The following is a 23,818-nucleotide window of genomic DNA, read 5'->3' as shown; positions in this document are numbered from 1 at the left end:
GCAGGAAGGAGGAATGCCCTAGGATAAAAAAGCATGGAAGAATATGACCTCTCATATTATCAAACCCATTTTTCCATACAATTGATAAACACAGGAAGACAGATGATAAAAGGTGGGGGGGGGGGGGGGGGGGGGGGAAGAGTTCAAAAAGGGAAGTAGTGAAAGAATATAGGGTAACTGATCTGACAATATTTTCCTTTTCTCCATCAGAAAATTTAATACAGAGAGCCTGCCCTCATCTCTGTTCTAATTTAAGCGTATTAAATGCTGGCAGGTATGTTAACACTGGTACAACTGATAGAACATATGGGTGCTCATTTTCAAAGCACATAGACTTACAAAGTTACGAGAAGGCATACTTTCAAAGCACTTAGACTTACAAAGTTCTATAGGTTAAGTTCCTAGCAGTTAAAGACAGGACTGCTATTTAGGTGGTCCTATGTAACCACTTAACCCAACACTGAATATCGGCGTAAACCAGCTAACTGCTAATATTCAGCAGGAGATAACCGGTTTGCGCCAAAATTCAGCGCTGGGTTAAGCGATTACATAGGACCACCTAAACAGCAGTCCTTACTTTAACTGCTAGGAACTTAACCAGTTAGCACTGATTATCAGCTTAACTGGTTAAGTTCTGGCAGCCAAAAATGAAACTAGATATTCACTGTATAGTCACTGGAAACAGCCCAGCATTGAATATCCGGGATTAGCGCTGAATGCGGCACTTATGCAGCTGCCTCCCGCTGGCTGAATTTGGACCCTATGAGCTTTGAAAATGAGTCTCATGATCTTCTTACTTGTAAGTTCAGTATTAATATTTTTTATGTTAAAAGTTATAACCTTACACACAGGACACTATTCAAATATTTATATGCTGTACACTACAGCTGGACTTTGTCCCTTTAATTTAACATTTGTACCAGTAAAATATGTTAAGTATGATTAGCGCTAGGCATTCATTGGGCCAAAATATGGCACTTTCAGAATCTGGTGTGCTGCTTCACACCACAAATCAGCCAGAATAAGTGCACACCTGAATTCAGAAGAGCCCTATATGCATATGGCACTTCCAGGATTTACCAGAGAACTCTCCATCATCTGTGACTTTCACATTGATCATGCCAAGCACCTAATTCTCCTCTAGTGCATAATGGGTTCAATGTGAATAATTCAGCCTGTAACCCTTCTGCTGACAATGAACAAGTGACAACGTAATTCCCTCACAGCCCAACACATTACAGATATACACCTTGTGTTGGACTTATATATATATATATACACATACATACACAGTAAGAACATTTAAAGAAATCAAGTACTCTCAGTCTCTTACAGTAAGTTGCAAATTGTGAGCCCTGTTTAATATGGATTTCTCCCAGTTAGTACTCAGGAAAATGTCCTTGTCTTAATCACTAAAAGTAACACTTGAGTACGGTCCCTTTTCTTAGATCTTAAAAACTGTTTACTTGCATATTTAATATTTTCTCAATTACTGCAAAGTATGTAAAAATTATCTTTACTCTGTAACAGGTCCAGCCTCTCCTTGTCCTGAGGTCTCACTGAATAGCAGTTTTCGGAGAATATTTGCGTAAAATGGTCCATACACTTGTTTGTTAAAATTCACAATGTTTGCATACTGTGTTCCAATTGATTCCATTTCTATCTGAACTGGTGCAAGGCCTCCTGGCATGCTGGGCATGTTCCTTTGGGCACTTGGAAGACAAAGTAAACTTTTCATGTAAAGAAGAACTCGTTTGTCTAAAAAGAAAAGAAAAAAGTAGTATAGATTATAAAATGATCATATTTCAACTTAGCATAGGCATAAAATAGGCACTTTGTAATTACGTTACTTCCAATATAGGAGAACACTTTTGAAAAGCCTCAGGCCAGTCATGTTCAACAAAAAACCCCATTTAACCACCCCAAAAATGCAATCCATGTAAACCTCAGGATCAGCATCTATTCTATAAAATAGTGGTTTTCTATCCTTTTCTGTACGAGATTAAACTAAGCACTATGATAAATCACACAACCAAACGACACGTCATTTTATAATACTTTTTAATCCCAAAATTCTACTACTACTACATAAGCAAGAAGGAGGCAATTCTACATTTACAGTTAGATGGCATATATTGAATTGATTTGCACTTTTCTGACCACTGACAGGTCAGTTATGACCCATGAACTGCATAAGCTAAAGGCTCAAACTTAAAATGCCTGAGAGCTGCATCTTTACTTTCTGCTGAGAGCTGTGAATTCGAGGTCATGCTGATCCAGCAAGGAGTGCCCTTCCCCTCCCTGACAGAGTTGGTGCCGCTGACTCTACAAGGACACTAAGAATATGCACACAGTTTGAAAGCGAAGATGTGTTGAGGTTACTAGGCAAAACAATGATAACACCTGAGTCTAGGAGAAATTCCTGTAGCAAAACAGCGACTACAATCCGGAGATGCGAAGGCGGTAGAACGAGAGGACATGAAATGAGATTGAAGGGGGGCAAACTCAAGAAAAATGTCAGGAAGTATTTTTTCACGGAGAGAGTAGTGGATGCTTGGAATACCCTCCCCCGGGAGGTGGTGGAAACGAAAACAGTAATGGAATTCAAACATGCGTGGGATAAACATAAAGGAATCCTGTTCAGAAGGAATAGATCCTAAGGAGCTTAGCAGAGATTGGGTGGCAGAGCCGGTGGCGGAATGCGGGGATGGCGCTGGGCAGACTTATACGGTCTGTGCCAGAGCCGGTGGTGGGAGGCGGGACTGGTGGTTGGAAGGCGGGGATAGTGCTGGGCAGACTTATACAGTCTGTGCCAGAACCGGTGGTGGGAGGCGGGGCTGGTGGTTGGGAGGCGGGGATAGTGCTGGGCAGACTTATATACAGTCTGTGCCCTGAAAAGGACAGGTACAAATCAAGGTAAGGTATACACAAAAAGTAGCACATGTGAGTTTATCTTGTTGGGCACACTGGATGGACCGTGCAGGTCTTTTTCTGCCGTCATCTACTATGTTACTATGTTACAATCTCTTGTAAAAGAAACCTTGGACTTGTTATAAGATGCTGTGTTCCATAAACATTTAGATATTGTGTTCTGAATTCCATAACATTCAGATAGTGTGTTCCATTCTATGTAAACAATGCAGTAAGACAGAAATTTGCTGAAGTTGCAAGGGTGTATGATACAGGAGGGAATTGATGCCCAATCCACTGTATATAAGTCACTGTCGTATTGTATTTAGACAGAGGCTGAGATGATAAACAGTGAGTAAATCTTTACAGCGGTGGCCACTCTCTAACAAAATTGCTATTTGTTATTGCCTGATTGCTTTGTTATTATCTAAACTGGTAAGGAATAAAGACTTTCTCCTTGGAAGAAACATAGCCTCTGTCTTCTCTGTTTTCTCTGTCACCCCATATCTTGAGGGTGGCTGGTCCACTGTGTCTTGGGGTGGGTGTAAGGCAGAAACACTATTACCCCACTTATCCAAATGGTATATTTCTTATGGTAAGTAGACAGGGTCAGAAAAAGAATTCCCACATATTATAACCTCCTCTGAGACTAGGTGGTTACCAGAGGGGATCATATACCCACTGACTCCATTATAAACAATATACACGTGAAGATCAGTATTCTAGTCAACATGTGAATGTCAACTCATATGTGTATAAATGACAATATGGCTACACGCTATTCTGTAAGTAAGCGTACATCTTCAATATAGCATTTACTTTCCAGGTGGGCATTCACAAGGCTGAAGTGAACACTTATAGGCATATCAGTAGCAGTGGCGTAGCTAGGGTAGTTGACACCCGGGGCCGGTCATTTTTTAACACCCCCCCCCCCCCCCCCCCCGAAATCCAGTACTAGGCATACCGAGAATACAAAACACTCAGGACCTATAGAGCAATTCTACCATACCATAAGCAGTAATTTGTACGAGTCACACAAGGAAAAGGAAAGCATCTTAAACAATACAGTGAGCACTAGAACATCAATTCACCTATTGTAAAACGAAAACAGACAGATTAGTACAGATCGTAGATCCTGCACAGTCAATGCCAACCGAAAGCCATGTCTTTTTCACAAATAGATACACCCTAATCCACTATAGAATAAGTAATCACAAACTTTCTATTTAGACAAAAATTAAACTGAACCCCCGATGCCAGACTCTGCATACAATGCAACACCACAGAAACAGAAAATGTCCTCTAGTACTGTGCAAAATATAAAGACAGCAGATGTAAATTTGAAAAAACTAACAAATACCAATCACCACTTTACAAATTAACAAATAAAAATAAAACAAATAATATCATTTTATTGGACTAATACAGTTAGCTTTCAGAGGCCAAAACCTCCTTCCGCAGGTCAATTCAGTATAGTACTGTTAGTGTCCTATCCTGACCTGAGGAAGGGGGTTTTGTTCTCTGAAAGTAAAATGTATTAAAATTAGTCCAATAAAAAGATTACCTTATTTACATGTTCTATTATAAACATTTATTAACACAGCTACAATACTACTTTATCCTAAAGCAAAAAAATAAAAATATATATTTACAGTTCGTTGTCTCTGGTTTCTGCTTTCCTCATCTTTTCACTGTCTTCCTTCTATCCAGCATCTGTCTTCGCTCTCTCTCTGCCATCCAGTGTCTGCCCTCTCTCTCTCTGCCCCTTCCATCCACTGTCTGCCCTCTCTCCCTTCCATCCACTTCTGCCCCTTCCATGTACCATCTGCCCCAGTCTGCCATCTCTCTCTCCCCCTTCCATCAACATCTGGCCTCTATCTCTGCCCCTTCCATCCACCATTTGCCCCAGTCTGCCCTCTTTCTCTCTCCCCTTCCACCCACCATCTGCCCTTTCTCTCTGCCCCTTCAATCCGTCTGCCCTCCCTCTCCCATCCGTCCAGGGTCTGCCCTCCCTCACGTGCCCCCCTTCCATCCAGGATCTGTCCCCTCTCTCTCTGCCCCCTCTTTTCAGCCCCCAGTTCCAGTCCCCTTCATCCACCACATGCCTTGCATCCCCCCCTTTCAGCCCCAGACCCATTCTCCCACCTGCCCCAGGCATGGACCCATTTTCCCTCCTGCCCCCTTGTCAGACCCCAGTTCCAGCTTCAGACCCCTTCTCCCATCCGAGCACTCCCCTCCCCCCAATCCCCTTCTCCCCTCTCTGAGCACCCATCTGAGCTCCCCCACCCTCCCTAATCCCCTTTAAGCACCTCTCTGAGCTCCCCCACCCCTCCCCAATCCCCTTCTCCCCTCCTTGATGCTCTCCCACCCTCCCTAATCCCCTTTAAGCACCTCTCTGAGCTCTCCCACCCTTCCCCAATCCCCTTCTTCCCTCTCTGAACTCCCCACCCTCCCTAATCCCCTTTAAGCACCCCTACCCTTCCCCAATCCCCTTCTCCCCTCCTTGATGCTCTCCCACCCTCCCTAATCCCCTTTAAGCACCCCTCTAAGTGCCCCCACCCCTCCCCAATCCCCTTCTCCCCTCTGAATCCACCCCCCCCCCGATCCGACATCCGTTCTCCTACCCTGTCCTGCTTTAAAAAAAATGTTTTCGAAGCGCCGGAAAGTGGCAGGCAGCGCGCCTCGCTGGTAAAGAAGATCTCACTGACGCGTCGTCGCCCTTCCCACAATGAGTCCCACCCCCCTCTGAGGCAACTTCCTATCACCGCGAGGGCGGGCGGGACTCAATGTGGGAAGGGTGACGACGTCAGTGAGATCTTCTTTACTAGCAGGGCAGACGCGAGGCGCGCTGCCTGCCACTCTCCGGCGCTTCGAAAAAAAAATTTTTTTAAGGCGGAGCAGCGGGAGCGAGCACCCCTCACCCGATGACACCCGGGGCGGACCGTCCCCACCGCCCCGCCCTTGCTACGCCACTGAATAAGTATAAGTTATATACCTTTGGTTAAAACAAATTAGCATATTTTTGACAGATGATCATACCCACTTCTGGTCACATCAGCCAATCAGAATAAAGGATCCACCCTAGCCCCACTCCTTTGATGACACTGGATGTGACATCATCGCCCGCCCAGCTCTTTTTGCATAATCTTGACCCAAACTCCACCCCCACCCGTTTTGGTGATATGGGAAGTGCCATCTTAATTCCACCCAGGCCACACCATTTTTTCGAGATGGTGGCAAGCAGTGGACACCCCTATGGGTGCTTCCTGTTTCACACTACTCACCGTCACCTTGGATGAGTCATATGATGGGAAGTGACATCAATCATTATGTCAACTGTCAGACAATGCCCCCCTACAGCCTTGGAGGAGCATGCAGTTTATTTTTTCCAGCAATGAAACTATTTTGTTTTGGGGTTGTTTTCAATCCCAGAGCACAGTTTTTTTTTTTTTTTTAATGTGTGTGAGCAGCTTGTCTGCTTTCTCTCAGGAACAAAAGGATGTTTCAGGCTTCACACAGAAAAAAATAAACTTCTAGGCACAACCCTCTTGATGTGTGGCTGTGTTAAAAAGCTAATTTTTGTTTTTGTTGTTTAACTCTCTGGGGCCAACTTGGTCCGTCTTTTGAAAAAAAAAAAATTGGAAAAGCAGTGCCTCATAAAACACAGACAACCTTATGAGGGACAATCAAAAAGCTTTCAACAATATCCCCCATATCCCTTCCCCCATCTCTCCTGTAAACTAGTGAGGCACAAAATCCCCGCATCCTGTGGCAGCCTGTGTGTGCATATAGCCTGCTTTTCCCCCAAGCTTTTGAGAAGCATTTTAAAGCAGATATTTCAGAGTTCTTTGTGTAATGTTTGATCAGACCAGCCTCCAGAAAATCTGATAGCTGTTTCATTCCAAGAAATTTCTCAGCTTTGCTTTTGTTTACCAAAGCCCCCCTCCTCCCTCCACCTCCCTTGTGTTTTGCTATGTACCCTGAAGTGTTCAGAAAAAAAAAATCAGATAGTTGTTTCTTTCCAAACAATGTAGGCTCTCTCAAGCAGCAGTTTCTGAATTGTGTGAGAAAAGAGACAAGGTGTAGTGCCCCTTGGGTGCACAGAGCCACCAGTAACATGGCGCCGTGCAAACGATAAGCCTGCATGAGGTTGAATAGCAGGGTGAGTGCAGGGCTGCCAGCGAGCTTTCCCCCCCCCCCCCCCCCCGCAGTGAACTGGCACCCTGCTGGGGAGGAGAGAACGAAAGGGGTATATAACCCCAAATAAGGTCCCGGGTGCCATTTTTGGCTGGCGTCTGGGAGAATGCAGAAGAGCCTCTTACCCAGCAATCCCTGAATTTTGACAGCAAGAGCAGTGAATTGGCACAGAGATTCCCTTCTACAGCCGATATATCCAGCGGGTGGAGGCATCCTTGCGTCCCCGTCTCCTCCTCACTCTGTTTTCCTACTATGTGCAAGGATAGATAGCAAAGGTAGGCAGTAACCCGCACGGAGGAAGTGGGACCACTGATCTAATAGGCCTCCCCTCGGGCTGACTGGAGATCGCCAGGCAGTGGGCGGGGCCAGGCCTAGGGCAGAGCTTCTAAGTGTGCAGGGCAGGGCAATTGATGGCCATCAGGTAAGTGGAATCTGACGCACTATGCGGCACTGGCGTGAGATTGGTTCCCCCAGGAATGATGGGCCAAGTAAAAGAATTTGAGAAGTCAGCAGACGCTCAGGCCGCAAACACTGACCATGGAGAGATTCATGGTACTATGGAAGGAGAGCAGCCCTTGAGAAAGGCACAAACCGGTACGGGCACAGGCAATCACCCTACAAGCATGCCGAGGCAGACTAGCAATGTGGCTACAGTCGAGGCGTCTGCCAAGAAGCAGAACTAAGAGGAAGTTGCTTTATGGGGTACATCATCGGCTAGGATCAGGCAACCCTCAGGGGGAGGAATGCTGGCTTCGGCCTAACCCCTGGTAAGCCTTTCCTCAGCTGAGAGGTGCCCAGCTCTACCACCGGCTGCCTTTCAGGTGCTGTGGAGGACTTGCAGCTCATTGGCATATCCTTTATAGCCTTCTCCGGGTGACTCCCAGGTCCACTCCGATCCACTCAGGGCCTCCACTCTAGGTGCCCAGCGCCTGACGGCGCGCGGGGCATTTTTCTCTTTACATTTATTTTTCTCCCCGTTGCTACTTATTTTTTTTTTTCCAAATATTTTTATTGCATATGTCTTCAAATACAACATCAGAACAGTTACATATAGATCTAACTCCATAGCCCCTCCTATCCCTCCCCCCCTCCTCCCAACCCTCCTGCACTACGGTGGTGTTAAAAGCTCATCTCTCATTTGTTCATATGGTAACCATATTTTCTGAAATAACATGATATGCCCTTTTCTCATAGCTGTTAATTTAGACATCTGGTAGATATAGTCCAATTTCCGTCCCAGTTGCTACTTATGGCTCCAGTACACTTTTTCTTCTTGGTACTGTCCCTTCCTAATCTGTTTCTCCATCTGAAACCACTGTACACTGCAGGAACAGATTGTCCACCCTCTGCATTCATCATCTCACCATCTTTTTTTTCCTCTTCCTTTTTCTCAGCTCTCAACCTTCAACATTTCCTTCCTTCCATTCATCCATCTCCTTTCTATATGAGTACATATCGCCTTCGTCGCTGTCGTCATACCTCTCATACTCTTCTTCGTACTCTCTTGCTCCCCGCTGGGGACATTAATCCCAATCCTGGTCCTCCACATCAGCTCTCATCCTATTTGTGCAGGTCACACCGTGATATCTCCAATCTAATTTCTGTTCCTCTCCTCCCCCCTTCTTCCCTGCCTTTCTCTTGCGCTCTGTGGAATGTCCACTCTGTCTGTAACAAACTTTCCTACATCCATGACCTCTTTATCTCTCATACTCTCCATCTGTTTGCCCTAACTGAAATTTGGCTTTACCCTGAAGGCTCTGCTTCAGTCACGGCCCTATGCCATGGAGGTTATCTTTTCTCCCATACTCCTCGCCCGGTTGGCCGCGGAGGTGGTGTTGGGCTACTACTCTCACCCTCTTGTAGGTTTCAACCTCTTCTTCCACCTGTCTCAATGTTTTTCTTCCTTCGAAGTCCACTCCATCTGTCTATTTGCTCCTCTGCCTCTCTGAGTAGCAGTCATTTATCGACCCCCTGATAAGTCCCTTTCTTACTCACTGACTTTGATGCCTGGCTTTCCTTCTTTCTTGAATCGTCATCTCCTTCCCTCATTCTTGGAGATTTTAACATTCATGCTAATGATCCCTCTGACTCTTATGCTTCTCAGTTTCTTGCTTTAACATCTTCTTTCAATCTTCAACTGTGCTCCACTGCCCCCACTCACCAGAATGGCCACTGTCTTGATCTTATCCTCTTCTCAAACTGCTCACTCTCCAGTTTCTGTGCCTCAGCTCTTCCCCTCTCTGACCATCATCTGACAACTTTCACACTTAAACACCCTCCTCCCCAGTCCCGTCCAATCTTAACCAATACATTTAGAAATCTTCAGGCTATTGACCCTTCTACTCTGTCCTCCAGTGCTTCAAATCTCTTCTCTACCACTATGTTATCCAAGTCTGTCAATGAGGCTGTCTCTTCCTATAATACTATTCTCTCCTCTGCTCCATAGCGAATCGGTAGGGAACGGCCATGCATCAAGAGAATTGAATGCAAATGAGTTGCTCGTTGTAGCTCACTTGCATTCTCTATTCCCTCGGAAAACAGTCGGCCGGTGCTCGATTATGCCCTTCCTCCAGGTCTCTCTCAGCCTATCCCAGCGTGTTTAGCTGTCACTGGTGTCAGCTAAACGCGCTGTGATTGGCTGTGGGTACGACATCCTTTTTCTTTTGGCGTTTTGAGTGAAGGACCTCCATAAAGGACGTCCCTGACGAGCACTGGAACGAGGTGGATGTCTTCCTGCAGTTTTTGTGATGGGCGTCCTTCTTGGATGTGTTTTTCTTACCTTTTGGACGTCCCTCCCTCCAGGTCTCTCTCAGCCAATCACAGCACGTTTAGCTGATACTGGTAACAGCTAAACGCGCTGTGATTGGCTGAGAGAGACCTGGAGGGCAGGACGCCCAAAAAGTTTTGATTTCGACGTCCTCGCACGTCTCAATCCTGTGTGTGTGTGTGTGTGTGGGGGGGGGGGGGGGGGCGTGAGCTCAAAACAACCTTGGAGGGGCTGTTGAGAGAACTGTGGTTCTGGTCAGTTCAGGCAGGTAAGAAAAACACGTCCAAAAAGGACGCCCATCACAAAAGCTGCAGGAAGACGTCCAGCTCGTCCAAGTGCTCGTCAGGGACGTCCTTTTTTGGTTGTTGAGTGAAGGACGTCCATAAAGGATGCTCGCCCTTCACAGAATAATAGGTTAGCATGGATCTCGCAACTAGTGTTGGATGCTGCATTTACACTAGCTGAAACGTAGTGTAAAGCCGGTACCCAACTTAGGTATGGACATGACATTCTATAATATTATGCCTAACTTCTGGGAACACCCCCTGATCCGCCCATAATCCCCTATAGCTACGCCCCTTTTGAGTTGCACTATGAAATTTTGGCACAGATATTACAGAATAGGGCATAGGGCAGATGTGCACATAACTCCTATTACTGCCAATGAATCAACTCCAATTGACTCCAATAACTGACTGTTAGCGCCTAATTGGCTAATTAGTTTATGTGCAAATCTGGGATCTGCACCCAACTTTGGGCAACCTATATAGAATCTGCGGGTGAGTACCTAAACACATATTTTTATTTTTACTGAATATTGCCCAAATCAATACGACTGCTATCTTATATGAGAACAGTTGTACAAATTGTCTTACACTAAACGTTCAGAAGTTCATACATACCAATCAGGTTGCAGACAGGATTGTCCTCTTCACCAATGCTGCAAATCTGTCCCATCAGACTGGCCTGGGTTTCATTGGTAAGTGTTGGATAGTCCTTTTCAGTTAAGAACTTGTTGATTTCAAAGCACATCTTAATGCTTATGGTATTTAGGGCCTCTTTCAGATCAAACTTTCTATTAAAAACAAACAAAACTAACTAACTATCTGGCACTATTTATTTACTATATCAAAAAGTATGGTGCACACACTCCAACCTCATAGAGCTGATATAGCCTTTCAAAAGAAGGGGTATAAGCGATACTACTGAAAAGGCGTGAGGTAAATATAAATAATCAGAGAGCAGCTTGAATATGCAGGCATTATGAGTATTGTGTCCTATCTTGCTATTTGCATAATTTTACCTTTTAGACAATATATTACAACCAGTTTTAAACTTTAAAATTATAAACCTCTAGAAGTCCAAGATACTGCAACAGGAACTCTGCATTTTGGGCTCCTTATTCTGAGCAGTCTATTTCAAAGAATCACTATCTCACTCTGTAGCAAACAGCAGTGGCGCTCCTAGGGGGGCTGACACCCGGGGCGGATCGCCGATGCGCCCCGCCCCCCGGGTGCAGCGCCCCCCCCCCCCCACCGGCGAACCCCCCCCCCCCCCCCCCCCGGCGAAAGAACCCCCCCCCCCCCGGGTGCACGCCGCTGGGGGGGGGGGGGGTGCCGCGCGCCTGCCGGCTCTTCGTTTTCATGCTCCTTCTGCCCCGGAACAGGAAGTAACCTGTTCCGGGGCAAAGGGAGCATGAAAACGAAGAGCTGACAGGCGTGCACCTGGGGCAGACCGCCCCCCCTTGGTACGCCACTGGCAAACGGTACTAAGGATTTGTTTTGCTTTAATTACTATGGTTTTTATTTCATGTTTTTAGAAAAAGTAAATGATTTGGAATTCTGATTTAAGACAATACTCAAAGAAAAAGAACTGTACTTCTTACTTTTTATTCATTCCATCAAGTAGGACAGTAGTAATTGTTTTTAACTGTTCCGCAAACTCAGGGATGCCTGCAGTAGCAGCACCTACTGTGTTATGAGTTATTAGTAAAATGCAGGCCACAACCTTCACATGATTCAGTTTTTCCTTCAGTTCTTGAAGCCGTGTTTCATCTGTCATCAACGTCTACAAGACAGGAATAACAGAACTTAAATGAACGGTAAATCTGTTGTCATTCAGACCTGGAAAATCTAAACCACTGATAAATATTGCTATGTGCAGAAGCAATGGTCTTACCAAACAAAGATAACAAAAAGTTGTGCATCAGCAGGGCCGGGGCCGGGCCCGGGACAAGGCTGGCCCCGGGCCCCGCCCCCACTGCCACCCCCCCAGGTTGTTGCCGCCCCCCCACCCGCCTCTGCCACTGGGCCGGGCCCCTTCCACCCAAACCCCCGCCAGCAGAAGTGCTGTCTTCTGACTCCAGCGTGCGCGGCCCACACAGACGCACTCCTCTCAGCTGATCCTCGCTGTACTCTGCAGGGCTTCTGTGCTCCTTTGAGCAGGGACTGTCCTTCTTTGTTGCTCTGTACAGCGCTGCGTAACCCTAGTAGCGCTCTAGAAATGTTAAGTAGTAGTAGTCTGACGTCCTGCACGTGCAGGACGTCAGATGCACAGAAGCCCTGCAGAGTACAGTGAAAATCAGCTGAGAGGAGCGTGTCTGTGTGGGACGCGCACGCCGGAGTCAGAAGACAGCACTTCTGCTGGCGGGGGTTCGGGTGGAAGGGGCCCGGTGGCGGGTGGGACTGCGGCGCCGGGCCCCCCTTGGATGCTCGGGCCCCAGGAATTTTGTCCCCCCCCTCTCGGCGGCCCTGTGTATCAGCATATCTAGACAATGCTTCCTATTTGAAGCATCTTATTTATTTATAATATTTATAACCTGTCTGTAACTAGGTGGGGTGCAATAAGAACATATGTAATCATAACATTTTAAAACACAAAAGCATTACAAAACAAATCTTCCTCTCATACCCATTTAGCAACACATCCAATCCTCCAGTTGTCTAATAACAATCTGTTTGCAAACACTATAGCAGTATATGAGTAGCATGGCTAGAGTTTATAGGGGGCATGGGGATGCAGTGTCCTCTCTAACTTAAGGGTTCATACTCACACTGACCCATCCTGGCCAGAAGGCAAAAGCAGAGGACACAGCTTCATTGGTCCATATGATTTGGAACAAAGAGCTGGCATTGGCTGCATGGCCACAAAGGAAGAAGGTTGTATTACCCTCATATTAACCAGGTGGGAGGACTGAGGAGGAGAGCCGGAATCAGGGAGGAAGGAGGAAAAAGCATGCAAGAGACACAGAAAGAGCAAGTTGGAGAAGGGGAGGCAGAGAAAACTGCTGACTCCACTAAAGACTGCAAATAGGCGGGAAAATGTGGGATACAAATGTACCTAATAAATAATGCCAAAGAAGTAAAAATGTGCTGGGTATGTTAAAGAATGCCATGCTGAATGGGAGAGAAGGAGAAGAAAAAGTTTGAATTCCCTTCTCAGGGCCAGATGCACTAAACTTAACGAGCCATTAACGAGCAAGTAGTAAACCCTGGCATGCACTAAAGACTTTTTCCAACGATGACGGTAGCAGCTAACGAAAACGGAATGCAGATGAGCAAATTGTGTAGAAACCCTATTGTAATGAGGTGCACTAACCTTTTCCGATTGCCTTAACACTGTCTGTACCTCTCGTTGGGGCTGCGCGGGATTGAAAAACTGCTACAAAAGTAACAAAACAAAACAAAACAAAAATAGCGCTCCGCTTTAAAAAAAAGACGTCTATTTTGGCCGTCATCCCCTCCCACCCAAGACGCCATGGCGCTCACCCCCTCCGATGCGGCTTGACAGTGCAGTTGAGGATGCCCATTCAAAAAACAAAACAAAAAAAAAACGTCCATTTTGGCCGTCATTCCCCCCCCCCCCCCCCCCCCGAAGACTCCGCACTGCTCAACCCCTCCGATGCGGCTCGATCCAGAGAACAGTGCAGTTCAGGACACCCATCCAAGAAAAACGTCCATTTTGCCTGTCATTCCCCCCCCCCCCCCCCCCAATAATAAAAACGTCTTTTTTGGCAGTGCTTCACTCAGCTGAGAGACCTGGAAGTCCCTGAGCCCATCACAACGCATTTAGCTGAGCTAAACGCTTCGGGCGGCACAGGAAGGCGTATTTGGCATGCGCAGAGCATCCAGCGTAACACTTGGCTGCTCTGCGCATGCTCGACCGGCTGATTGGCCGACTGTTTAACGATGGAATACAGAATGCAAGTGAGCTACAACGAGCAGCTCATTTGCATTCCCTTTCCTTAATGCATGCCGGTTCCTTACCGATTCGCTAAGGGAATCGGTAAGAGAAGGGCTCTAACGATTTTTTAGTGCATCTGGCCCTCAGACTCCCTCCCCAGGGCTGTAACAAGCTACATGTGGCTAGTGTGGCCAAGGCCACAAGGGATGCAATCTACTGGCTTCCCTTGCACTGATATTACCAAAGTGGGTGGGCAGGAGCACACCATGTTAGTTGGGGGTGTGTCACACAGGGTGTATTTGGTGCTTGTGATGCTCCTGCCCCTCTCCTCCCCCACAACCCAAACAAACTGCAATAAAACTCTGCCTACACTGAGAAGACTTCGACAGTATGCTGTCTTTACCTCTGGTAGTGCTTTTGTCTGATAATCCCCCTGCAGCAGTTTCAAATAACCATTATTTAGCACCTGTGTAGGACTCAGGTTGCTACCAGAGCTCTGTTCAGTACCAGGGGATGGCAAAGTAGACAAGATATCTTCTATGGATTCCTTTATCCATTCAGTTGTTTGAGAAAGAGCATCTGACAATGAAAGGAGAATTATACAATTGTGCATCTTTACTCCAGGAGGTCACTTAAAACCACAATCTGCATATGAATAGAAGAAATTTCAGAAACTAGAATCAACTGTGAACTATTAGTGATGAGGCTCCTAACTAATGAACCATGGATCAAAAATCTCAGGCCCAGATGCATTAAAGACATTGGTAATTCCCGTTCTCTACCGATTCCATAGCGAATCGGTAGGGAACGGGAATGCATCAACGATAGGGAATGCAAATGAGCTACTCGTTGTAGCTCACTTGCATTCTCTAGTCCTTCGGTACCCGAGTCGGAGAATCGGGACGTCCCTTTAGATTAGGCTCCTCTTCCTGGTCTCTTCAGCCAATCAAAGCGGGCTTAGCTGGCTGTTGTCAGCGAAACGCGCTCTGATTGGCTGAAGAGACCAGGAAGAGGAGCCTAATCTAAAGGGACGTCCCGATTCTCCGGCAACCAGGAAAATAGAAAAATTTCGCTGAGGAGGGGTAAGTGGCGCGGCGAAGACTAAATAGAAGGGGGAAAAAAAACACGAGCGCTGGCAGAGCAAAAAACTGCGAAAAAAAACCCCGTCTCTCACAAGCGCAGGGAGAGTACGTCCTTAAAGGACGCCCCTCACATGCGCCCCCTGCTTTTTTTTTTTTACCTTTTTTGGGGGCCCTTTTCCTTTCCGATTCCCTCACAGGAGCCCTAACAAGAGGTCAGACATCTCGTTAGGGTTCCTACGGTAAGGGAATCGGAAAAACGGTAGTGCATCTCATTATAATGGGCTGCAACGGTACTGCAGCTCATTATAATAGATTTTCAATCATTTGCATTCCGTTTTCGTTGCCTGCTACCGTGGCAGGGAAAATGCCCTTAGTGCATGCCCTGGGTGAACTACTTGCGTTTTAAACTGGCTGGAACCAGTTTAAAACGCAAGTTGTGGGCTCGTTAGGTTTTGTGCATCTGGGCCTCAGTTTGTGTTTTCTCAGGATAAGGAGCATGAATCCCTATTAATACAAATCACCTCAACCATCCATGGATTACAAATGTCTGAAAAGAGAAATCACAGAGGGATGCCCTTCTTTCTATTCTTCCTCTCTGTTCTTTCACCAGCATCACCTTCTGCCTTTTTGTTTCACTCTCCTCCCCTTAACCTATCGTTTCCTTCTTTCCTTCACTCAGTGGGGCTAAGGTTCCCAAATCCAAAATTAGGGCTTCAAAAACAAAGTCCCAGGTTTCCCTTATAAGCAGGCCTTCTGATTTTCAGTTCCAAACAGAAATCCCTGAAAACTACACTTTCTTGGGCACTCCAATGACATCACCCAGCAGCTGCCATTGTAGCCAGGTGATGTCACCAGAGTAGGTCACTGCTGCAGTACCCCTTTGCATCAGCAGGAGCTTGTGCTTTTGCTCCCACCACTCTCTGTTAGCTCTGCCACTGGCACTAGGAAAGGTTTAAAATGTGAGAATAGGCACTGAGAATACAGGACATTTCTGTTCTTGCATTTCAGATTCCCCTAAAGTGATAATACCAGAACCAGTGAAGAAGCACAGAAAAGCAGGAGCAGAACCAAGGCATAAGCTTCGGTCACTTTGCCAGGCAGGGGGAGGCAGCAATTGGAACAAGGGGGGGGGGGGGGGGGGCTGCCAGTATTGCTGGATTTGGGATAAGTGGCTGGCAAGCTTTGGTCACTGAATGGAATCCACTTAAAAAGCCACACTTTTTTTTTCATGATGGCAATATTCCAATGATCCCCTATTTTTCTAACCCTGCGAGAGCACTTCAACTCCTCAAATTTCAAATGATAAGTCCCAGGATCAGAAGCCCTAACTCAATAAAGCAAGACTCATGCTATCAAATGAAAATGAGGGAGACTGTAGGCAAAGAATGGAGGAGTGGCCTAGTGGTTAAGGTGGTGGACTTTGGTCCTGGGGAACTGAAGAACTGAGTTCGATTCCCACCTCAGGCACAGGCAGCTCCTTGTGATTCTGGGCAAGTCACTTAACCCTCCATTGCCCCATGTAAGCCGCATTGAGCCTGCCATGAGTGGGAAAGCGCGGGGTACAAATGTAACAAAAATAAAATAGTTACTATTGGAGATTCTACATGGAATGTTGCTACTATTGGAGATTCTACATGGAATGTTGCTATTCCACTAGCAACATTCCATGTAGAAGGCTGCGCAGGCTTCTGTTTCTGTGAGTCTGACGTCCTGCACGTACGTGCAGGACGTCAGACTCACAGAAGCAGAAGCCTGCGCGGCCACATTGGTGATCTGCAAGGGCCGACCTCTACATGGAATGTTGCTAGCGGAATAGCAACATTCCATGTAGAATCTCAAATAGTAGCAACAGTGGAGGAGAGGCCTAGTGGTTAGGGTGGTGGACTTTGGTCCTGAGGAACTGAGTTGGATTCCCACTTTAGGCACAGGCAGCTCCTTGTGACTCTGGGCAAGTCACTTAACCCTCCATTGCCCCATGTAAGCTGCATTGAGCCTGCCATGAGTGGGAAAAGTGCGGGGTACAAATGTAACAAAAATAAAAATAAAAAAAAAAGACCCTTTTAAAAGAGGGACCAAATTCTTTGGTTCCACTAGATGTACCAACAACAATATGCATCCTTTCTATACCTAGAGTTCTGCATCCAAAAGGGGTGTGGAGAAGGGTCTTGAAATCTGAAGCAATTTACTGAAACTTTCTAGACAGACTGAAGAGTGAAGGCATTTGTAAATGGTAATTTTATTCATTAATATGTAGCTATTACTAGTGGACACGCGGTTTAAGAAGGGGGTGGAAGGGTTTCATTGATCACTTAAAGGGGTGCAGGAATCAAAATAAGGTTAATAACCTGTGCTCTATATCAAATCAGAACAACTTCTTGTGCATTCAGAAACTTAAATATTTGATATTGTACCTACTTGGCGTTTTATCTAGAATTTCCTGGAATTTTGTTCTTTCATAATCGACTATCTGACGCTGAAGATGGGGTCGAAGGTTCTGAATAGTATAATTGATCATATCCATTTTCATTAAATCCAGTACATGAAAAATATCTCTGGAAGTTAAAAATAAATATTTCATAAAAAATATACAATAGTAAGCTGGCAACATTATAAAGCTGATTTGCAAAGGAAGCTGAGTAACTGAGGTAGGTACCTCAATTTCACCTGTTTGATGACATTTCAACTGTACTTAGGCACCTAAGGTGTAGGCTGAAGAACCTAAACCTAGGCCTGCTATTTTTGTTCTTAGCCATAAAATCTGACTTCAGAAAAAAAAAAAAAACACCAAAACCTAAAATTGGAATGCCATACAGCAACACAGACAACTTATTTGCGTTATCTATAAAGTCTCACTAATATGAAGAGGCTTAGGAATTAGATTTAGAATTATACAGCTACATGCATGTCCTTATTTTAGTATTCATGTAGGACAATCTTTTTCCAAAAAACACTTATTTTCCAATAATATTTTCTTCAGCTTTCACTGCATGTTGTTGCATGGAAATCCACAGAAAGTAGCTGAAAAGAGCCTTCATTCTCCTCAAAGTCACAACACAAAGTAGGGAGATGTAAAGTCTCAAAGTTTCATCAGGTTCAGACTACAAGAGAACTCTCTAGAACAGAGTTTCTCAGCGTCCCTTTCAGTGGTCAGTTTCATTCTTCTACTTTGCAAAATTCTTCATGGACTTGGTAATGCTGACCTCCGACTTATTCATACCCCATTTCCACCTCTCTGTTGCAAGCCCATCTACAATTTTTCCTCTAATGCTCTACCCATAGTCTGTTTATAATGATGTTTCTCAAATTGAAGCAGAAAACCTTTGTTACATAATTCATTCACTAGCTTTTTATACAACCCAATGTTAAAGTAGGCAGGCACTTACCTTAATAACTGCACAATGCTTCCTGTTGTTTGCAACTTTTTAACATCTTCATCTCTCACGGGTGCGCACAATTTTCCCATTGTGTTAACAACATAATTTGCTAGTCCACAAATGTCTACAGCACTGTGATCAGCTTGTTGTCTTATCAAGTCTATATCCAAAACTTCACAGATTTGATTTCGAAGTCTGTTTGCTCCAGGAGCCAAAAAAGAAAGCAGAATCTAGAACATGGAAAAGACAAAGTTAAAAGGAAAAAAAAAACAAAAGCCCACCTTGGAAAACAAAGCAATGTGATTTAACTCATTATGGCAGTAATTACACTCACAGCACGGCTTGACTCTATTAGCCATGTAATCTACTATAATAAAACGCACCCTCAACGTTCTGAGGACACTGACGTCACTGCAGGCACTCACACACAGGTTCGTAACTTCATGGTGGTGAAGCCACAACACTCACCATGTCGGCAGGCCCCGCCCTCGCGTCACACATGATGACGTCGAGGACGGGACACGAAAAAAGGCAAATCAACGAACAGAGAGCAGTAGTTTCCCTACTCATCCCCTTCCAACAAATCCCAGCCGCAAACGCCGACGTGACCAGCACCCCGGCCCCTTTCAACACATCACCCCGCCCCTTTGAAGGTACCGGCCCGCCCCCGGTAACACACTCTTCCCCTCAACACCTTCCCACCCCCCCTGTCACCTCCCATCCCCTTACGCCAATATCCCTGGTGATCTAGCGGTACCTGTTCGCTCGGGCAGGAACGAAGGAAACCCCGCTATCCTGCCCGGAGAGCTGCTGCTAGCTGCCCGGCTGCATCGTGTCTGAGTCCGGCTCTCGGCGAATCAAAATGGCCGCCGAGAGTTGAAGCTGCCTCGCGAGACTTCAACTCACGGCGGCCATTTTTAAACGCCGACAGCCGGACTCCAACACGATGCAGCAAGGAACCAAGCAGCACCGCTATGGGCAGGAAAGAGGGGGCTCTTTCTTTCCTGCCCCGACTGAACAGGTACCTCTAGACCACCAGGGAGACAAGCGTAAGGGGAGACGAAGGGAGTCCAGTGCCGGCTAGGGCCCGTTTCATCACCGCCAGAAATGGCCCTTTCCCACTAGTTTATAAATAAGAACCTACAGGAAGGTAACCATTCTGAAGAAAAGCCTTAGTCTGTCCCCTTTTGAAATCCCTCATTGGATCAATCCTTACCCTCAAACTATTGCCCAGTTACAAATCTGAGCTTTATATCCAAACTTGCATTACAGTTGTATTTCACCCATGCCAACCTGGTTTTCGTTCTGGTCACAGTATCGAAACTATCATAGCAAACTAGTTAGTGACATTCACTCCGCTTTTGATAAGAGAGACGCTGTTCTGGTAATTTCACTCGACCCCTCAGAAGCTTTTGATCTAGTGAATCATAACCTATTATACAGACTTAATTCCAGTGGTATTACTGGTACCATATTATAGTAGTGCATATCTTAACAGACTGTTTTTTACTGTAACATGCAGAGGTGCTGCCACATGCACGAGCTTTTGCATATGGAAAGGCTCTCCTTGGATGCAAGAGGATACAAGATGAAAGGCAGATTCCTTAAACTCTGGATGCAAGGATTCTTCTGCTGTGACTAAAGGAAAGAAAATTACCAGGTAAGATATAATTTTTCCTTCCTTGTCATCAGCAGCAGATGAATCCAGAGAAATGTGCCATGCACCAAAGCAGTCCTCAGGCAGAAGGACAAGGACAGGGACAGGAAGCAGAAATACCCGTAGAAAGAACTAATGTCCCAAAAGTTGCATTTGACCACACTGAAATGTCCAAGCGATAGAGCTTGGAAAAAGGTAAGCAAAAAAGACCATGTAGCCAATCTACAGGTTTCTTCAAGAGTGTACATCCAAGACTCAACCTAGGACGTTTAAACAGCCCTGGTAGAATGAGCCCTAAGATATGATGGGGGCTCTCTCCCCAAAAGAACATAAGCTGAAGTAATGGGTTCTTTAATCCAATGAGTAATGGTCAACTTCAAGGCCATGTTTCCTCTATTTTATCCTGTGAACACTACAAAAAGCTAGTCAGAACGACGAAACTAATTGGTGACTTGAAGGTACTGAAGAAGCACCCGGTGGACATCATGTAACTGCAATAAATCAAAGCCCTTTCCTGAACATTCCTTTGTGAAGGATGGGAGAAACAATGGCTGGTTGAGGTAACAGGAAGAAACCACATTAGGGAGAAAGGAAGGCATAGGATGAATGGAGACGCCAGCTTCAGTCAAATTCAGGAAAGGATTCCGACAAGATAGCACCTGAAGCTCAGAAATCCACCAAGCCGAAGTAATCATCACAAGGAATACAGTCATCAAGGTAAGGTCCTTGAGCGTAGCAAAGGACCATATTAAGATTCCATTCAGGACAAGAGGGGCAAAGAGGAGGCTTGAGATGATTCACCCCCTTTAGAGAACAGACAACCTCAGGATGTGTGGTCAGGGAGGAATTCTGAATTCAACCTCGACAACAAGCCAGAGCTGCCACTTGCACTCTGAGGGAGTTATAGGTGAGTCCTTTCTTAAACCTGGTCTGAAAAAAGGTTAAGATGTGAGGCAAGGAAGCATGAAAGATAGTCCTTTCCGAACACCAAGATTCAAAAAGCCTCCAGACCCTAGCATAAGCTGAAGAGGTAAATCTCTTCCTCTACTACTACTACTACTACTACTTATCATTTCTAAAGTGCTACTAGATGTAGGCAGCGCTGTACACTTGAACATGAAGAGACAGTCGCTGCTCGACAGAGCTTACAATCTAATTAGGACAGACAAACAGGACACACAAGAGATAAGGGAATATTAAAGTGAGGATGATAAAATAAGGGTTAGGAGTTAAAAGCTGCATCAAAAAGGTGGTCTATTCCAGGCATATGGTGCAGCAAGATAAAGGAACAGAGTCTGGAGTTAGCAGTGGAGGAGAAGGGTGCAGATAAGAGAGATTTACCCAGTGAACGGAGTTCCCAGGGAGGAATGTAGGAAGAGATGAGAGTGGAGAGATACTGAGGAGCTGCAGAGTGAATGCACTTATAGGTCAATAAGAGGAGTTTGAACTGTAAGCTGAAATGGACAGGAAGCCAGTGAAGTGACTTGAGGAGAGGGCTAATATGAGCATAACGACACTAGCGGAATATTAGTCGTGCAGCAGAATTTTGAACAGATTGAAGAGGAGAGAGATGGCTAAGTGGGAGACCTGTGAGAAGCAAGTTGCAATAGTCTAAGTGAAAGGTGACGAGAGTGTGGATGAGGGCTCTGGTAGTGTGCTCAGAAAGGAAATGGCGAATTTTGCCGGTATTATAGAGAAAGAAACGACAGGTTTTAGCAGTCTGCTGAATATGTGCAGAGAAGGAGAGGGAGGAGTCAAAGATGACTCCAAGGTTACGAACTGATGAGACAGGAAGGATGAGATTGTTATCCTCAGCTGAAGAACAGTGGCAATGACTTTGTTCGAATAACACTTCCTCCTTCAAGAGAAAGACCATAAGACCAAAGGGGGATGGATCCTCCATCTAGATTGGACCCTGAGCCAGTGATTTGAGAGGAGAACTGTACTTTGTAACCGTCTGATAATATGTAGGACCCATCGGTCTGATGCAACCTTGGTCCATTCTTCGTAAAAACGGGCAAGATGCCCCGCCCTCTAGCCCCTGCCAAACAGTGGACCGGAACCCCATCATTGCAAAGGACACACGGTGCGGAGGATCTCGAGGACTGAGCAGCTGCTCACTTATCCAAATGAAAGAACTGTTTCGGATGATACCTGGGCCTTTGAAAGGAAACAAGAACGACCAGATTTGTATCGTTTTGCGTCCTTAAGGTGAGAGTGAGCGTTGGCTGACCTAAAGGAATCTTTAGGCTTGTCTTCAGGCAAATGCTGAGACTTAGAATCCCCCAAATCCTCACCAAACAGCAATTTTCCTCAAAAAGGCAGCTTAGTAAGATGCTATTTGAATACAGCACCTAGCAGTGACTGCACTGCGGGAAACTCCAGAGAAGCCTGGGCATCAGAATCAAAAAAGGCATCCACCGCTTGCTCAACTTAGCTGGGGCAAGCCCAAGCAGCAAAAGAGCTTGGGGGGGGGGGGAGAGAAGGAAAAGAGAGAGAGAGAGAGAGAGAGAGAGAGAGAGAGAGAGAGAGAGAGAGAGAGAGAGAGAGAGAGAACTTTAAAGGATAACTTTAATGAGGACTCTAGCTTCCTATCTTGAATGACCTTAAGAGCAATGCCTCCTTCCACTAAGAAGTCACTGTGGCCACTAAGGCATCCACCTTGGGTAACTTCAATTTGTCCAATTCATCCTGAGAGATAGGGTACAGGCGAGACATATTCCTCGCCACTCTGAGACCAGCATCCAGAGTGGAACACAGAGCCAACATCAACTCCTGCATAGCCTCATAAACAGGAAAGGGTTTAGGAGGCTTCCTTGTACTAGCCAACTTAGGACTGAAGCAAGAAGCTACCTGAGAGTCAGGTGAAGAAATATTTGAAAACACCAGAGCCTTACTGATGAAAAAAAAAAAAAAAAAAAAAAAAAAAAAAAAAGAGTTCCTTCTTATGAAAACCCACACTATTGTGGGATCATCCACTTCATCATTCAAAATCTCTCCTTCTTCAATCTCCTCAGGCAAACTGGAATGCACAAAAGCTGCAGAAAGACCCCATTCAGAGAGGGTACAAGAAGGTTGAGAACCTGCCCCTATCTCCAACCCAATGGCTCTTCTTTGAAAAGGGATCTGCTTGCAGAGGCTGAGAAGCATACAGAGCCCCAGCATCTGGGTAAGCCTACTTCACTAAATATGCTTGATACATGAGAAGAACAAATTCTAGTGAAAATGGTTCCTGAAAAGAAGACAGACCCAGAATTCAGAGATACAGGAGCTAGAGACTATAACACTGAAACAGAAAATGATTCCTGCCTATTCAAGGAAGAACGCTCACCTGGAGAAAGAGAGTTGCAAAAACCCAAAATGGCTGCAGTTGCCAGCAGAGCTGGAGAGGGAGAGTTGTGCCTCATGCGCCAAAACCTCTCTCACCATCTCCAATGCTGAATCCGATGTAACCTGAACCAACAACCAAGCCTCACATTGCCCCGACATTGCTCTGTGCTTCCTGCAGTGAGAGGAATGCTTTGCAGTCTCTGCAGCCATAGCAAATCCAAAATCATGAAGCAAACCCAATAGCCAAATAAAATTTAAAGGGGTACTCACAGGATTAACAGACTGCTGGTTTCCCAGCTCAGGCACTGAAGATACACAC

At 45.7% G+C, this 23,818-nt stretch overlaps 1 protein-coding gene across 7 annotated transcripts in view; it reads right to left on the bottom strand.

Annotated features, from left to right (window-relative positions):
* Positions 1-1,335: 1,335 nt before the first annotated feature.
* Positions 1,336-23,818, bottom strand: part of TCP11L2 (t-complex 11 like 2) — a 49,955-nt gene continuing 27,472 nt past the window's right edge. For 6 of the 7 annotated variants that reach the window (XM_030215058.1, XM_030215060.1, XM_030215061.1 and 3 more), the window contains 6 exons: positions 18,522-18,742; positions 17,554-17,690; positions 14,460-14,635; positions 11,760-11,941; positions 10,777-10,949; positions 1,336-1,758 (listed from right to left, as the gene is read on the bottom strand). In XM_030215058.1, coding sequence (XP_030070918.1) covers positions 1,517-1,758; positions 10,777-10,949; positions 11,760-11,941; positions 14,460-14,635; positions 17,554-17,690; positions 18,522-18,742 — 1,131 coding nt within the window. In that variant the 3' untranslated portion in view covers positions 1,336-1,516. Of the gene's footprint in view, positions 1,759-10,776; positions 10,950-11,759; positions 11,942-14,459; positions 14,636-17,553; positions 17,691-18,521; positions 18,743-23,818 lie in introns of those variants that run through there. The other variant, XM_030215063.1, reaches the window with a different exon arrangement.

This window comes from Microcaecilia unicolor, chromosome 9 (genome assembly GCF_901765095.1).
Source record: "Microcaecilia unicolor chromosome 9, aMicUni1.1, whole genome shotgun sequence".
Classification (NCBI taxonomy): domain Eukaryota; kingdom Metazoa; phylum Chordata; class Amphibia; order Gymnophiona; family Siphonopidae; genus Microcaecilia; species Microcaecilia unicolor.
Note: the sequence above shows the minus strand (reverse complement) of the source record. Positions and strands in the feature narration are given on the sequence as shown.